Below are 16,894 nucleotides of genomic sequence, written 5' to 3' on the forward strand. Positions count from 1 at the left end.
GGGAAGTTTTTTTTTATTTAAATATTACATCAAAAAATTCAAAATAAAAAATAACAAAAAATAAATAGAAGAATAAAGTAGTTTTCAGGTTTATGTAGTTTTTCAACCAAAATGCCAGATAGAACATTATAATGCTGAAGTCATGAGATTATTATTTAAAACAGAGTGTCTACTGTTTAGGACAATGTTAAAAATAGTTGATGGTTAAATTCCATCAACTTGGAATAACAGAGGAATTTGAGTAGCATCAAATGGCATGAGACATTACAAATAGGAAGCATTTACACTTTTCTCAACAGAGCCAAAGAAACAGAAACAGGAATCATTCCAGCGATCATTCGCCAATTGAGAGGCGCAGTCTGATGACTTCAACTGAAAACTACCACAACACCGAGCGTCAACAGAAGAGCCGGGAGCAATGGCCACTGGTGGAGGAGGACTACACCGACCCATACCAGGACACATACAAACCACACCGGAGCCGTGGCTCTCCAGGGGGATACAGCAACGACTCACACCACAGAACCTAAGTTCAGCTTCTGCACCCTCTACTGTCCTCGTCTGAGTCCTTTTCTGAGGCATAGTACCTTGTATTCCCTCTTGCACTGGTTCTCATCAATGGGGAAAGATCGGGTCATATTTGCTTTAATTGTGGCTATAAAATGTTTGTCAGAGAAATTTGAGGTACAGTATTCTGCATTTCAAAATATCTCAGCAAGCGAAATTATGATCCTGGGATGGCCGAAAATGAAATGCTATCCCTCTGGTACATTATCTTTCTAAGGTCATAAGAATTCTGTGTCTTGTAGGTAAGTTCTCTGTGCATTTGCAGGGTTAGGTGATGAAGCAGGTTGGCTCAGATCAAGATGCAGAAATGGCACAGCGCCAAGACCCTTTTGCACAGTAAAAATTATTTAGTAGTTACTAGAAATGGAGTGCACAATTCCAGAGCAATGCCAGTGTATGACCTTTGTTTATATGGTATCAATTTTGACTGAGAGTGCTCAGAGAGCCTCAGGAACAGGACATACAGTGGATATAAAAAGTCTACATGCCCCTGTTAAAATTGCAGGGTTATCTGGTAAAAAATGAAACACAGATAAAACATATCAGATCTTTTCCATCTTTATTGTGATGTAGCAACCAGAAAAATCCAAGTGGAAAACCAATAAAAAAATAACTTAAAACTTATAATGACCTTGTTATACAGCTAATTATCATACAGCTGTCATCAGTTAAGTCATTCAGATTAACCTCAAATAAAGGTCAGCTATTTCTTTAGGATTTTCGTGACCCCTTGGTTTCATCCAACTGCTGAAGCCATGGTCCGCAAAGAGCTTACAAAGCATGTACAGAATCTCATTGTTTAAAGGTATCGGTCAGGAGAGGGGTACAAAAGAATTTCCAAAACATTAAATGTACCACGGAACACCATGAAGGCCATCATCAACAAGTGGAGAAAATGGGGCACCAAAGTGACATTACTAAAGAACAGGATGTTCCTCCAAAATTAAAGAAAGGACAAGAAGAAAACTTATCAGAAAGGCTGCAAAGAGAACATTAAAGGAGCTGCAAGAATATCTGGCAAGCACTAGTCACTATTGTACTGTATGTGCCAAAAATCTCTCATATTCTTCACATATCTGGGCAAAGGAGTAGGGTGGCTAGAGGGAAGCCCTTTCTCACTGTAAAAAACATCCAACCTAAATCACCCCCAAACCATGTGGCAAAGTGTGTTATGGTCTGATGAGACCAATGCAGAAATTTTTGACATAATTCTAAAAGATATGTCTGGTGCAAAAACAAGACAGCAAACAGCACCATACCCACAATGAAGCATAGTAGCTGCTTCTCTTCAGGTGGGACTGGGCCAACTTATGCAACCAGGTTATTGTAGTTTTTTCAGATTCTTTTTTTTTTTTTTCATAAAGCATTTCTATTTGTTTTTCACTTTGTCAGGGAGTTGGAGTCGGATGCAAGTCCAGGTGGTTTTATAAAAGGACACAAACACAAAAGAAACAATGTGAAACCAAAAACCATATACATAAACTATGCTCACAAGGCAGGAAACACATACAGACCATAGGTTACACATGACAAAAGCTTGACAAAGAAACGCACTGAAACCAGAACTTAAATAGGGGTGCTAAATAGGTGCAACAGGAGACAGGTGTGAGTGATCAGTAAGGCATATTATCTGGTCATATGATGTGTTGGGGCTGTTGGGTAATGTAGTTCTGCCTGGTTACTGGCACTGAACTTTGTTGTTTGCTACATCACATTAAAGGTGGAAAAAGATCTGCCATGATTTATATTGGTTTCATTTTTTTCCCATTAGAAAAACCTGCAATTTTAACAAGGATGTGTATAGTTTTTATATCCACTGTACGTGCCAAAACATAACCCCTCTCCATATGTTGATATTGAGAATAATGAAACATGAGCCACATTGTACTGACACAGACATATTATTTTAGTCTTATAGAGAAGGCTACAGTCTCATTTGATAGTAATAGTGCATCCTGTAATGTGATTACACAATGGGTATGTCTTTAAAGTAGAATGGAGTTAACTCAAATATTTAAATTAGTAGAAAACAGGAAACCTAGATTTAAAGAGCATTGAAATGATATTTTGTAATGAGCAAAAAAAATGTTTGCCCTCTTAGTTCTGTCAAATTTGTGTATAGAGTAAGTTAAGGAAGCAATACATAGATTTATAATCAAATATCTAAAATGTGGATGCACCAATATCATTGAAATATAAGTAAATAGTAATATTAGGATAAATATTCAGTGTCAGTACGTGGTGTCCTAGAACTTCTGGAAATGTTCTTATTATCTGCAGTGGCTGTTTTGTGGCTGTAGTTTCTTATGCCATGGACAGCATCATTTACTGCAGTGCTAATGTACTAGTAATGTACGATTCATGAGGATGACACAGAGCTCTTTTAGATCAGATGTTGGCTTGTAAGAGTGTCCCCTGCTTTATGGTGTGTGTTGTCTTTGAACAATATACATGCGGGTAGGCTCTCAGTTGCACAGTGACAGATTACACTGAAATCTTTATCCACTAAGAAAGCATCCACTAAGCAGTTTCCAAACCCGAGCCAATTAAATACAGTGTAGTTGAGTGAAGTGTCCTTACTGTACTACTGCTGCCAGCCCCATTCTGCCAGGCCTTTAGCATTTATAAAACCCATTAGTTTACATCCAGCAATTTGCTGAATAGTGTAGAAAACAACAGTTTACTTTTAAAAATGCATGTATCTCATACAGACATATTTTCATTCATTAGGAAGGAGGATGTTGAATTGAGCCTTCTATATACGTACTCCACAATGATATGTTTCAGTGAGATGGCTCCATAGTTGTTTCACATTTTTGTTACACATTTAGTTAATGAGAAAGAGCTACATTCACGCAGACAAAACCATGGTGCTTAACGCTTTGTTTTGCTAACTGATGATAAAAAATGTGTCATATAATAAAAATTGGTAACACTTTCTATGAAGGCCATATGTACCATATGAAGGCCATATGTAATGACCTATGAATACATTCATAACTTGCATTCATAAGGAATTATGTACATTATTATGATTATTTATGAAACTGCATTACAGTTTATAGCAGTGGTTATAATGCATTTTTAAGTATGTAGAGTTGTATACACACTGACTATAAAGTCAGCTATAAAGGTAGCTGTAAAGTGTCATGCATTTTCATAAATGATTAAAATGATGTGGATGATGTTTTATGACTACATTAGGAAATGATATGTATACGTGTTAATGTCTATATAGCTCTTCTTAACTATGATCTTAACTATGATCTTCATAGAAAATGTTACCTAAATCCTCCAGGGTGGTGAAGATCATTTAGGTTCAAACACTGAATAAATATATTTAACACACACACACACACACACTTATTTAGTTACTTATGTACAAGTTCTCAATGTTTATACTGATATGTGATTGTATGTATGTTATGTATTGTAGCTAATGCTCAGGGTCCTTATAATATCATGCCATCAGGTTGTGACATTTTTGCCATATTTTTTTTTAGTTCCAATTTATTTTTGTAATTTTACAAGGTGTCCTGTCATATCACACAGTGTATGGTTTTGTTTCATCTGGTACACCGATTCATGCGTTTTTTGTTTGTTATTATGACTATGCCTTAAATCTGACACCTTGATAATTTCTGGAATATTTTAATTTCTTTCTCATTGTAAAGACATGGTCTAAATAAAACTCCACATACAATCTATATAGTTTTAGTTTATAATAATGATGAACGATGTTATGTAGACACATTTCTCTCATTGAGATGACAAGTTACTTTTCCCTCATTTATGGGTCCAGTAAAACCATCTTTACCCTGGCAACACCTCCCTAAAAGAGATTTTATTTGTTCTGCTATGGCTGATGTGATGCAGATTCACGAGAATTATTGGTAATAAAATGGATACCTATGTAATCGAGAATCAATGACAACCATTTACTATGCAAATGTGTACAGTGCTGCATGCTGACGCTTTACCTCCCTCTGCAGTTTCTTTGGAGTTCAGTTGGAGTTCAAATTTTGGCATTATTTTTGGGCAGGATGGCATCTGAGAGCAATGCAAAACTGCATGCGTTCTAGTCAATTTGATTCAATCTAATTAAGAAAGAGTTTGTTTTTGGAATGTGGGAGAATATATGTGTAAAAACAGATGGATCTAGCTGCATTTGTTAATGTTTCCTTTTATAAAAATAAATGAACCTATAATATCTAGAAAGCTTTAATGTGATTTAATACTGGTTTTCTTTCATCTCAGCACTGACCACCTGCATCATTTGAACAGCTTCCAAGCTGGTTCCAATTGGTTATAGCCTGCCTGTGTGGACTCCGTGTGCCAGTTCCTATATTAAGCTTGTGTGTCATTGAGATTGTGCGACAAAACAATCCAAATATAAACAACTAGCTTCGCTTTCATCTATTTGCTGTATATTGCTAAAAATGCCATTTGTCACTCATCCTCCTACTTGATTTCATTCCTTGCATTTAATTTAGGCACCGCCTACTGCTGGTTCTTGGCTAATGTGTATTTTGCTTTCACATGGCTGTAACAAATGTTGACACTGAGACTGTTAGTGAACAAAGCATCTGGACATCATCTCTGTTCATTTATTCATCTGTTCTCATACAGGCAGCCATGAGACACTGAGGCTACACCCAAAATGCAATAGTACAGAGTAGGAACAGGATCGCTGACCTGAGAGCCATAAGAATGTTAATTATTTAATTATGAAGTATTATATTGACAGATGCAAAAGCGATGTTATCACAGCCTTACTATGTACATGCTCAGTACATGTTCTTAAAAGACACTGAGTTGTACACTATATATTATCATTTATCACATTATATTATCCTGTAAAGTATTAATAGTTTATGGGCTTTCTTGCGGAATACTACGCCCTCACACAGGTTAATTTGGTTAAATATATTAACAGCACATTGTTCACTTTCACTTCAATTAAATTTATTTGTAGTACCAAAATTCAATAAAGACCATTTTGCAATTTAAAGGAAAAAATTTAAAACCCTTCACACTGCAAACAGCTTTTAAATTAGTCCTTTCCTTAGACAGAATAGCATGTACATCACAGTTGTCTAACAGGGTCTGAACCAAATATTATTAAACATCTAATATTTTTTATTTATTTTTTGTTTTTCGTAATGTTTACAAAGGAAGCCAATTATTCAGTAAAACTATAGTATTCTCTCCCACTACTACACACAACCAGCATGTTGTCGTTACACAGAGCTTGGTTTCATTGATGATTCAGGCTCTAGTGGAAGTTCAGAGTCGTTTGTACTCTCTTTGGGCTTAGTTGTTTTTTCACTGTGGGTTCGATTCTGCTTCTCTCTTTCTAATGCTTTCTCCATCTCTGTGTAATAGTCCAGGGCTTTCCTCACTGGGTCAATGATATGTTGCTGTTGGACACAAAGACACTACACTTGGTTTGTGTTGTAAAGCTAGTTCCCTCAGTGTTTAAACATACAATATTAACACTTACCTCAAGACAGGGGAAGAGATTAGCAAGCTCGATGAACAGCGGGAAGAGAACAAAGCGAATGAAGCCAGTCTGAGAGGAGGGTTTAGTCACCTTGTCCCGGTCCATAAATGGTGTGACAGGAAGTCCCTCTAGCTTCTCCATGTCACTCTAAGAAGAAGCATGATAACTTTATTCACTGGATGCAAGTGTCTTCATTCACAATGCTTTACCACTATCTAAACATTCCAACTCACAAATAATAAATGGAGTTGTTTTTAAATGATTTTTAATTGTCACCTGGTTGAAAAACTCCTGCAACAAGCAGTCCAGCCATGGCTCTGCCACGTCCATGGGCCTCGCTTCATTAGAGATGTCACTCACTTTGATCATAATCATCATCAGCTAAAGTAGAAAGCAACAGACAGGAAGTGCATTAAAATAAGGAACTAACATGTCTTGTGGATGTTCCACAACATTAAATATAACTCTTAATGGTTTAAAGTGTAACATGTCATTCTTTAATTAAAAACTAAAAAGTGTAACTTTGACAAATTGATTGGTATATGGTTTAAGAGGAATAATACTCCAGGATGTGCTGTTATTGGAAAATAATCAACTTCTCTGCTTTGTGTCATTTTGCACAACATCACCCTATTGTTGATTATTTTCCTATAACAATGCACAGCATCATATTTTATTCCTTAAATTCCTATTTTATTCGTCACAATCCTAGGACAAGGCCTGCTCCTTGGTAAACGAACTCCAAATGAATAAGTTTTAATAAATACACACATATACACCGATCAACCATAACATTAATACCACGTGCCTAAAATTGTGTAGGTCCCTCTTGTGCAGCCAAAACAGCTCTGACCCATCAAGGCATGTACTCCACAAGACTTCTGAAGGTGTGCTGTGGTATCTGGCACCAAGACGTTAGCAGCAGATCCTTTAAGTCCTGTAAGTTGTGAAGTGGGGCATCCATGGGTCAGACTTGTTTGTCCAGCACAGGGGTGACTAATCTTATCCACAAAGGGCCAGTGTGGGTGCAGGTTTTCATTCCAATCAAGCAGGAGCCACACCTGATTACACCTGTTTAATCAGTTGATCTTGGCTTTCAATAGACTCAGGTGTGGCTTCTGCTTGTTTGGAATGAAATCTTTCCAGATAAGTTTGGACACTCCTGGTCTAGCACATTCCATTGATGCTCAACTGGATTGCGATTTGGGGAATTTGGAGGCCAAGTCAACACTTTGAAGTCTTTTTCATGTTCCTCAAACCATTCATGAATTTTTGCAGTGCAGCAGGGAGCATTATCCTGCTGAAAGAGATCACTGCCATTAGGGAATACCATTGCCATGAAGGGGTGTACTTGGTCTTCAACAATGTTTAGGTAGGTGGTATGTGTCAAAGTAACGTCCACATGAATGCCATGACCGAAGGTTTCCCAGCAGAACATTGCCCAGCGCATCACACTGCCTCCGACAGCTTGCCTATTTCCCATAGTGCCATCTCTTCCCCAGGTAAGTGATTCACACGCACCCGGCCGTCCAAATTATGTAAAAGAAAATGTGATTGATCAGACCAGCCCACCTTCTTCCATTGCTATGTGGTCCAGTTCTGATGCTCACGTGCCCATTGAAAGCGCTTCGGTGGTGGATAGGGGTCAGCGTGGGCACTCTGACAGGTCTGCGGCTACACAGCCCCATACGCAGCAAGCTGTGATGCACGGTGTGTTCTGACACCTTTCTATCATAGCCAGCAATAACTTTTTCAGCAATTTGTGCTACAGTAGATCTTCTGTGGAATCAGACTAGATGGGCTATCCTTCGCTCCCCACGCACTTCAGTGAGCCTTGGGTGCCCATGACCCTGTTGCCGGTTCACTTGTTATCCTTCCTTGGACCACTTTTGGTAGGTACTAAGCACTGCATACTGGGAACACCCCACAAGACCTGCCGTTTTGGAGATGCTCTGACCCAGTCATCTAGCCATTTGGCCCTTGTCACAATTTGGCCCTTGTCAAAGTTGCTCAGATCCTTATGCTTGCCCATTTTTCATGCTTCCAACACATCAACTTCAAGAACTGACTGTTCACTTGCTCCCTAATATATCCCATATCTTGACAGGTACCAATGTAATGAGATAATCAGTGTTATTCACTTCACCTGTCAGTGGTTTTAATGTTATAGCTGATTGTTGTAGATGAAATGTTAATTAAAGCTATTTTCCACAATACCTCACTCATCAGTATTTTTGAACGTGAGTTTGCTTTTACCACATCCCTGTGGTCCTTGTTGCTGAAGTCAAACACAGGCAGAATGGCTTTAAACTTGTTGAGGATCTCAGAGTGCCTGCTCATGTCTGTGGCCAGGATACACCTGAGGAAAACATGATTATGTTCAGACTCACTTGAGTGTTTACCTGGATAGCTATGGCTGTAAAACTTTTTGTTTTGTAAAATGGACATGAGGGAGACATAATTGCATACTTAATTATGCCCTCCCTTATCCTCTTGTATTGATCTGTTGTCAGGTTCCGGAAGATGTTGCTTTCGGTCTGAAAAAGACTGAAATTAAGCCTGTGCTCTGAATTTATTTAAACAGACCTTTTATTTTCAATGTAATGTTAAAGATTTACAGTATTAATAGTTCTGTTGTCAGAATAGGTAGTGGTAGGTTGCTTTATACTTTATAAATACATTGTAGAGGTATGGCCCTAAGAGAACCTTTAGTATTGCACCTCTTTGTCTGTTTCTGGATGTGCTTTTTTGTGTGTGTCTCTGCCCCCCTTCTATCCGTCTAGAACAAATAAAAATAGTTTGTGGTCCACTTGTTAAACAACAGAATGGAATTATGCTGGGAAACTGAGATTTGCTCCTGTATTTATCTATCTATTTATTATTAGTAGTAGTAGTAGTAGTAGTAGCAGTAGTAGTAGTAGTAGCAGAAGTAGTAGCAGCAGCAGCAGTCATCATCAGCACCTTTATCATACATCATAACCATTATATTAGAGATGAAAGGGACAAATGAAAATGAAAGGGTTTGTGGCTGGGGTTTAATTATTTACTGATAGTCCTTTTAATGCCTCTTTAGAGGACATAAGGGGCCAGTTTTTGAAAACGCAAAGGTCACTGAAAGATGTTTTAGCCACAAAGGAGTTAGAGAAGAACAAAGAGTCTTTGTTTGAGAAGTTATTTAAATAAGTCTGTTAGCCATTAACCAGTAAGTATTCTACTGATAATTAATCAGCAAAGCTACGAGATCTATAAAATCTATAAAGATATATGTTAATATGACCATGAAGTTCTAAAGAAAGGTAACATGTTTGCTATAAGTTACCTTTTCCAGGATCTCAAATGCTACAGCACAGTGATGATTTTCCAAAGGAGAGATGTCGTTGTACCTCAAGGCGAGTTCAGTGCGAGCATTAATCTGAAAGGCAGCATAGTAGTCATTTATAGACCGTCTGGGACTGAGAAAAGACACCTCAATTCTTTATCTATGTTTTATATTACACAGATTGTCAGAGCAACAGTTAATAAAATGACAGTTACACATTACTTTAGCGCAAAACTGTATGATAAGGTGCGTCTCTTACCTGGTAAGCATTGTTGTAACCAGTGTGGTCTAGATCATGACACACAGCTGAGGTCAGCATGATTAAGAGATCGATGCTATCTATCTTAGCCCTCAGATCTGTTAGCCATATCAGGCCATACATCTGCCAACCCAAGAACGATGCAGTGAGAGGGACATAATGAGCAGCTGGAGTTGCTTAAAGGGTTGGGATGTACAGTAATCATACAGAGTGTTAGATTACAATGCAGCAACATTAATCAAAAAAGGATGACCCTGTGTTAAGAGTTTTATATCAAGCAGAAGCCTGGCTGAGGTCATGCCCTTCACTAATCACCAAAATTGTCAAGTAGAAAATTGAAGTACTTGGAAGAAAACCAAGGTGAACTGATTTCACTGTCATTTTCTCTCTCTCTCTCTCTCTCTCTCTCTCTCACCATTTGAGTGACACAGAAGCAGTGCTTGAAGTTGTGGAAAGGGATGTTGTTGTAACGCTTGTAGACTTCGTAGAGGAAATGCTGCAGCACATCCAGCTCTATGTTAAAGGTGGAGATAAAGTCCAGGTCTGTGTACATCACCTGGAGCAACACCATGATCTCAGCATCTTCCCACTGCCTACACACAAACAAATATAAATCAAAACTGTTTTGTGGGACTTTGGTCCCCACCAAGATATAAAAACATAACCAAAGACACACACATATACAATGAGCAGACCCCTTCTGTGTTCTTTAATGTATGTTCTGACTGCATGACATTTTGCTTCCTTTATTCCAATCTATTCCAAACCAGTAGCTGTTTTTCCCATATTTTCTGTGCCCTTTATGTGAATTTCTTTGATGGAAGCACAGGCCTGCCAGACGCATATGTCATCTTTCCTGAACCATTTTTATATCTCTGGAGAAGCTGCATCCTGTTTTGTAAATTTGAAAGGCCTGGGTTCAAAAACTAAGCTAGAAGACCACTGAATAAAAACACAATTGAAAGCCTAGGGTCTCCTATTGATTGCTAAGCTTCCAAACAACCATTCATAATGATACGAAGCCTTTCATGCAGATCAAAGGATTGAATCTTCTCTGGCCTTTTTATGCAGGGTAAAAGAGCTGTGCTTCAGTAATGAACATCCATTTTGTTATAGCAGAGCTCATTTACTCAACTTCCATGGGCTGATGAGGTTTAATATTTTAAACCTTCCTGCACCTTCAGCCAAGAGGAGAATATCTAACTATTAAATTGCAAGATATAGCTGATGCATTCTCTGAAGAACAATGAGGTCAGATATTAAATATTTGAAACAATGTGCATAATATGATATGATATTAAGCTGCTCACAAAATATAGACAGGCATTTTTCTTGTTTCTCCTCACATATATATTACCAGCTTTAGTTTGATCTAAAGACATTTAAATTCTCTGTTTTATCCAGAATTGATATTTACATGATGAATTTATTAACTTGCACAAGTAGAGTAGGGCAGCTTTGATTAATGTCCAGTAAGTGATAAATTCAGATTTTACTTCTATGATGACACAAATAAAACTGAACCATGTTGCTTTATTCCTGCAATCACAGGAAGAACATGTCTATCAGAGCTCAGGATTTAACCCACAATACCTACACCACCATTCCACACCTTTGGTTTTAATAGATTTTAATGTACAATAACTCTTGGAACATTCTGCCACTGTAGAAAAGAAAACAGGTGGCTTTGAGATGATAGTTCTCAATACACTGGTACATACTTCATACATATTTCCATTACACTGACAAAAACTAAATTACCATAAGGGTCCATTTCTGCTGCTTGACCACTGACAGACCTTCTGTGTTTGACTAGGTACTACTTGCCATTTCAGATTCTTATTCTTACTCTCTTTCAGCTTCCAAAAATGTGAATCATCCCAGAGTCCAGGGACCAGTTTGGGAAACAATTTAGGTTCTGCATTGAGATGAAACAAGAACTTACCAGTTATCGAAGGTTGGTGTCTTAAGGTATTGCCTCACCTCCTCGGAGACCTCCAGGGAACTGTGTGAAGATAAATTGGATTGTTTTATCAATCTACTTGCTCAATAGAGAGAGGTCTGGAGACTGCACTCACCTCATCTGGAAGAACTTTTCCTTGACATGTTCACACTCTTCACGTGTCTTGCGCAATGTTCTCTTGTGGTAGAATGGAGAGGGTTTGTGAGTACCCTCAGACATTTCCTTAAACAGACCCAGCCAGCTCAGGTGCTCAACACTCTAAAGAGATTGAACAGATCATTAAGTCGGTGGAAATTAAGGTCACAACATTAGTGAGGGAAGAATCACAAATGTTTAACTGCTCTCACTATAGAGCTTTTCGGATCAAGAAGAGAGCAAGATAACATTTTGTGGATTAGTTTTGTGGATTCTTGTGAATATCTGTAGTCTGCATGAATCTATTTGTTTACCTCAAGCTTTTCCCTGAATGACTCCACCTGTTGCTTCATCTCATAAACAACAGCTGGAGTCTTGCCAGATTCAATAAGAATCTTCTTCTCTAGACTTTGTAACCTATTAGATAAAGTGTTAGTACACATTTTCAAATATGTGATTTTTACATTGTTTAATTGTTTAATTGAATAGAATTGAGAAAACATGACTTAAGTGATTTAATTTGTAATGATACATACCTTTTCTCCATGGAGGACAGATCAAAGCCGAGTGACACTGTCAGCTCTGTACCTAAAAGATGGCATAGCCCTTTAAAATACATTTAATTAATTTAATTATCTAAGTGCATTTTGAAAGGGAACAAAACACAACAGACCATGTTGTTAAAATGCTGTTCGTTGACTACAGCTCAGCATTTAACACTATAATCCGAACAATGGACTCTTCTCTCTGTTGCATTCAGGGAAGCGCTTCCACTCCCTGAAGGCCAACACAGAGAGAATGAGGAGGACCTTCTTCCCATAGACCATTTGGGCACTCAACCAGGACAACACCTTATACATAGACATATAAATACAGACCTTGGATTTGTTTGCACAACACCCACACCCCCTACATTCCTGTTAATATACGTGGTATCCTGTATTTATAAATATTTATTATATATGTTAGCTTTTTCACTGCAACTAGCTTTCACTGCAACTTTTCACTGCAACTACCTTAGGTCGATGTTGCACAGCATTGTATTGCACCAAAAAACAGCATAGATCTGCACTTTATTCCACATATAATTCAAACTTCCATCTATCTTTCATATTATATTTTTATATTTTTCTTTTTCTACTACTATGTAAGTACATTCTTTTTATATGTAAATTCTGCTTTCTGTCACCAGACAGTTGTAAAAAAAATCATTCCACTGCATGTCGTACTGTGTATAGTTGTGTGTGTATCAATAAAATTTGCTGAAATGAATTTGCAAAAATGTGCAAAATGAATTTGCTGTTTTAGGCAAATAATCAATAGTGTGATATCTCGAAATTGATCATTAACCAATATCATATCCCGAAGTCATCATTACTCTTATACCACAACAATTTGAATGATAACTATTTTTGTTTACTTTTTAACCTTTTATAGTTATGTTTAATGTTGTGGAACATTCCTCACCAGCCTCTCTTTTTTTGTCTCCTTAAGTTCATAAGACAAAGTGTGCACCTCGTTATGTGTCATGGTATTCCCTCAGATGCCGGACACAGCACGCAGAGGCGCTCAGTAGGCATAACATCCCACAGCGCTTCAGCATGCGCTTCTGCATTTTCATGTATGTTTACATTGCCATGTGTGTTTTTGTTTTGATTCCTGTCCTGCCTCCACCCTTGTATTGTCATTGGTCAGTTCCCTCACATGTCCTTACTGCCCCCACTTGTCTTGTGTTTTACCTTTGATTAGTTTGTATATTTAAACCCCCATGTGTCTTTGTCCTGTGCAAAGTATTGTTCAGTGTTTTGTTGCCTTTTCATACTGAGCCTTGTTCCGTGTTTTTGACTTCCTGTTTTTGGTAACAAGAGGAACCATTGGCCTTGGAAGCATGGGCTGAGTTTGTATGTCTCATGAGAGTGATTTACGAGAAGGCCGACTTTAGCTTCAATCTAGCAAATTTTTTGGGGAGGCCCAGCCTGAAGTCCTGCTCATGCCAAAGGCCGATGATGCAGCCTCCCAAGTTCTGTTCCTGCCTTATGCCTATGATGAGGGCTCCCACGTCCTGCTCAAGACTGAGGCCGATGACATGGCCTCCTGAGTTTTGTTCCATGTTTTGGATTTGTCTGCCTGCCTCTCAATAAATTATGCTTAACTGCACATGCATCTGTCCCCACTTGCATTACGTGACGTTATGATACTGAGAAACTGCAAGAAAGTCCTTGGTCCTGAGGACTTTTCCATGTTGTAAAACTTACTGACCATTATGAAGCACTGACACTGGAGACTCAATCCATAAATGCCAAAAAAATCTCCTCACAGAAAACTTCACCACATCATACAAGTCCATGTGCAAGTTGTTTGTAAAGAAATGATAACTTATTAGAACGAGTGTATTGATATAAATCTGTGATTTGCTTTTCAGCCAGCACTATTGTCAAAGCTGTTGTTATAGAAATTTTTAACACCTTATTCAACACCGTCTAACTAGTCAGACTTGAGAATTCAACAGCACTGTGGTATAACACATACAATAATGCACAATCACATTGTATGTCATCCATCATCTAACATCTAACAGGTTTGCAAAATATTATATCTAAGGCAGAAAATACCTAATGGCTCACTGTTGCAGTCTGCAGCAACCACCTCCAGCTTGTAGCATGTGTGAGGGCTGTTGGGCGTCAGCTGAGGGGAGATATTAATGATATTGCCCTTGGGATTGTAGAGTTTTAGGATATCATGCGGACCAGCTTCAGCTGCCGATCGGAAGAGGTCTGTAAGAGTAGTGTGTACACACACATGCATCTGATTTCAATCAAGACAACAGCATGAGTTTTATGAATAGCATGCGCTTGACACAGAGCTGCCACTTGAGGAGAGCTCTGTCAGAAGCACCTGTGGCCCCAGCCTTTCAGTATGAACGCTCCAGTAAAAAAAACTCTGATTTTATTTACTCACGTAAATCATATCTTTCCCATATAACAAAATAACTCTTTAACTCTGTAAAAACAGAACCCATGTCATTGTATAGTAATATATAGCAGGTCTGGATTGTAGTTCTAGGAAGCATCCTTTTTTTGCATATTTTACAATGTTCTCGTAAACAGTTTATTATCATACCAACATTTCTGATACCATGTAACCTCTGTGACAGTGAGAGACTGACTGGACAGGGTTGGATGAAAACTTTTAAAAACTCAATGTCTATCATTTAAAAATGAAAATCGTATATTGATATTAGTATACGAAAATTATAGAAAATAGTGCAACACTAATCTTTTTTGACTTTCTATCTTTAATAAAATATTAATTAAAGTCAGTCTTGTCCAGATTTGATTTTGTCCGCTATAAGGACAAATCGTCAAAATCCTTAATGTCTATTAATACAGAAAAAGACATAAAAGTGTTTTTCTTAAACAATCAGTACTAGGAAGGGAAAGCAATAAAGTGACTAAATCCTTACCTTTGACATCTTGTGCAGGACAATCAAGAGGAAACTCCGCCTGCTCTGGTCTTCCATTTACTGTGAAATAAATTATTTTAGTTTCCATGCCAGTCGACAGCAGTCTCACACACCACAGAGCCGAATGGACTGTGAACAGTGTATGACATCTATTTAACAAAGGGCCACTTCACAGCTCCTCCCTCCCCTTCTTTCATCTATCTGCCTCTTCTGGCCTAACCCATCTCCTTATTACTATAATAATAATAATAATAAGAAGAAGAAGCAGAAGAAGAAGAAGAAATTTTATTTAATTAATCATATATTTGAATTAAATAATAATACATTATATAGCACCTCGTAGTCACAAAATACATTACAGAAATTACTGAGTTGCAACAAAATAAAGGCTAACACCAATATTTGTGTCCTAATTCAGGCAATTTGCTACTAGTTAATCACTGGAATATTTAAAAGCTTACAGTCAGCTGAACACACAACCTTGTTTCTTTGTTACTTTGTAACTGTTTTTCTATAAGCATATGATTCTTGAATATGATATTGAATATGGTATTCAATATAAATTATGTTAAAATAATAGTTTTAGAAGTTTTAGCCTATTACTTAGTTATACCATAGTTAAAGCCAAAAAGAGTTGTGTGGAAATAATTCAAGGGAATATTATCACATTCCTAAATATTTCTCTCTCTCAAGCTGTATGTGTACTCTTGGTGCCTGATGTTTTGCCACTGTCTGATCCTGACACACTTCTACTGCTGTGGCTTCTCTCATCCTCCATAGTTGCCTGATCCTGATTCTGAACTTCTGCTTGCAGCTTCTGCACATGTGATTCACTTTTGTTTTTGATGATCTCACATGGATAATCTAAAGATTCAGTTAATGAAAACAGACTCAGCAGATATTATCACCTTGATGCTGTATGTGTACCTGATTTGTACCTCCTAAGAACTGCTGTTATGACCATAACACCTTACTGACCACGCCATGAGTAATAGCACTACTGTAATGCCATAATGACCATGCTGTGGGTAATACCACGGATATCGATAGATAGATAGATAGATAGATAGATAGATAGATCACTTTATTCATCCCAGAGGGAAATTCACCTATTACAGATGCACAGAGAGTTAGATTAAATAATTTTAATTACTTAAATAATTTAACATTATAAATTAAACAAAATAAAAATAAATATATATAAAAAAGAATACAGTGTAAGAGTGCAATGTGGTAGTGCAGTGGGGGTGTTAACATTGTAGATATAAGCAGTAGTCTTGAGTGGAAATAAAGTGGCAGTGCAAACATTGTCATCAGTGTACACATTGTAAACAGCGATATAATGAAGAGGGATATACAGTATTGTAAAGAGTGAATATGAGAAAAGGAAAGAAAGGGGAAAAACTAATAGAAGAAAAGTGGCCATACATATTGATATGAATATTGGATGGTAGTAAAGTTCAACTATTTTCCAGTTGTCATATAATGGAGGCATAGAGGTGGATGCAATTGCAGTTAAGCGTTTTATTAAAGAGGCAGGCAGACAAATCCAAAACGTGAGTCAAAAATCAGCAACAGGAAACAGCCAGAGGTCGGACGATCTACAGACAACAATAGCAAGGATAATCCAAACACGAACCAGGAGACTAAAACAAGATCAAGAACTGGAGTAATGTGACATGGAA

General features: G+C 37.6%; 2 protein-coding genes across 3 annotated transcripts in view; one reads left to right on the forward strand and one right to left on the reverse strand.

Moving 5' to 3' along the window:
* Positions 1-4,745, forward strand: part of cacnb4a (calcium channel, voltage-dependent, beta 4a subunit) — a 36,552-nt gene extending 31,807 nt beyond the window's left edge. The window contains exon 14 of one of the 2 annotated variants that reach the window (XM_026912718.3): positions 300-4,745. In XM_026912718.3, coding sequence (XP_026768519.1) covers positions 300-530 — 231 coding nt within the window. In that variant the 3' untranslated portion in view covers positions 531-4,745. The remainder of the gene's footprint in view (positions 1-299) is intronic. The other variant, XM_026912719.3, reaches the window with a different exon arrangement.
* A 107-nt stretch (positions 4,746-4,852) lies between these two features.
* On the reverse strand, positions 4,853-15,324 carry si:dkey-219c10.4 (high affinity cGMP-specific 3',5'-cyclic phosphodiesterase 9A). The gene is made up of 14 exons (XM_026912946.3): positions 15,210-15,324; positions 14,359-14,520; positions 12,283-12,334; positions 12,061-12,163; positions 11,727-11,869; positions 11,594-11,653; positions 10,064-10,241; positions 9,649-9,771; positions 9,390-9,482; positions 8,540-8,607; positions 8,327-8,429; positions 6,347-6,451; positions 6,071-6,217; positions 4,853-5,987 (listed from the first exon to the last, which is right to left on the reverse strand). The coding sequence occupies exons 1-14, from the start codon at positions 15,295-15,297 to the stop codon at positions 5,808-5,810; spliced, it is 1,605 nt and encodes a 534-aa protein (XP_026768747.1). The 5' UTR covers positions 15,298-15,324; the 3' UTR covers positions 4,853-5,807.
* Positions 15,325-16,894: the final 1,570 nt, after the last annotated feature.

The sequence above is a fragment of the Pangasianodon hypophthalmus genome, chromosome 5, assembly GCF_027358585.1.
Source record: "Pangasianodon hypophthalmus isolate fPanHyp1 chromosome 5, fPanHyp1.pri, whole genome shotgun sequence".
Taxonomy (NCBI): domain Eukaryota; kingdom Metazoa; phylum Chordata; class Actinopteri; order Siluriformes; family Pangasiidae; genus Pangasianodon; species Pangasianodon hypophthalmus.

Bases quoted from the DNA above. Each gene is read 5' to 3' on its own strand.
- si:dkey-219c10.4 (XM_026912946.3), bottom strand. From the start codon at position 15,297: ATGGAAACTAAAATAATTTATTTCACAGTAAATGGAAGACCAGAGCAG. The intron at 8,430-8,539 runs GTATGCAATTAT...TGTTTTCCTCAG, and splicing joins ATAAGGGAGGGCATAATTAA to GTGTATCCTGGCCACAGACA. The intron at 5,988-6,070 runs GTAAGTGTTAAT...TGTGTCCAACAG, and splicing joins ATCTCTTCCCCTGTCTTGAG to CAACATATCATTGACCCAGT.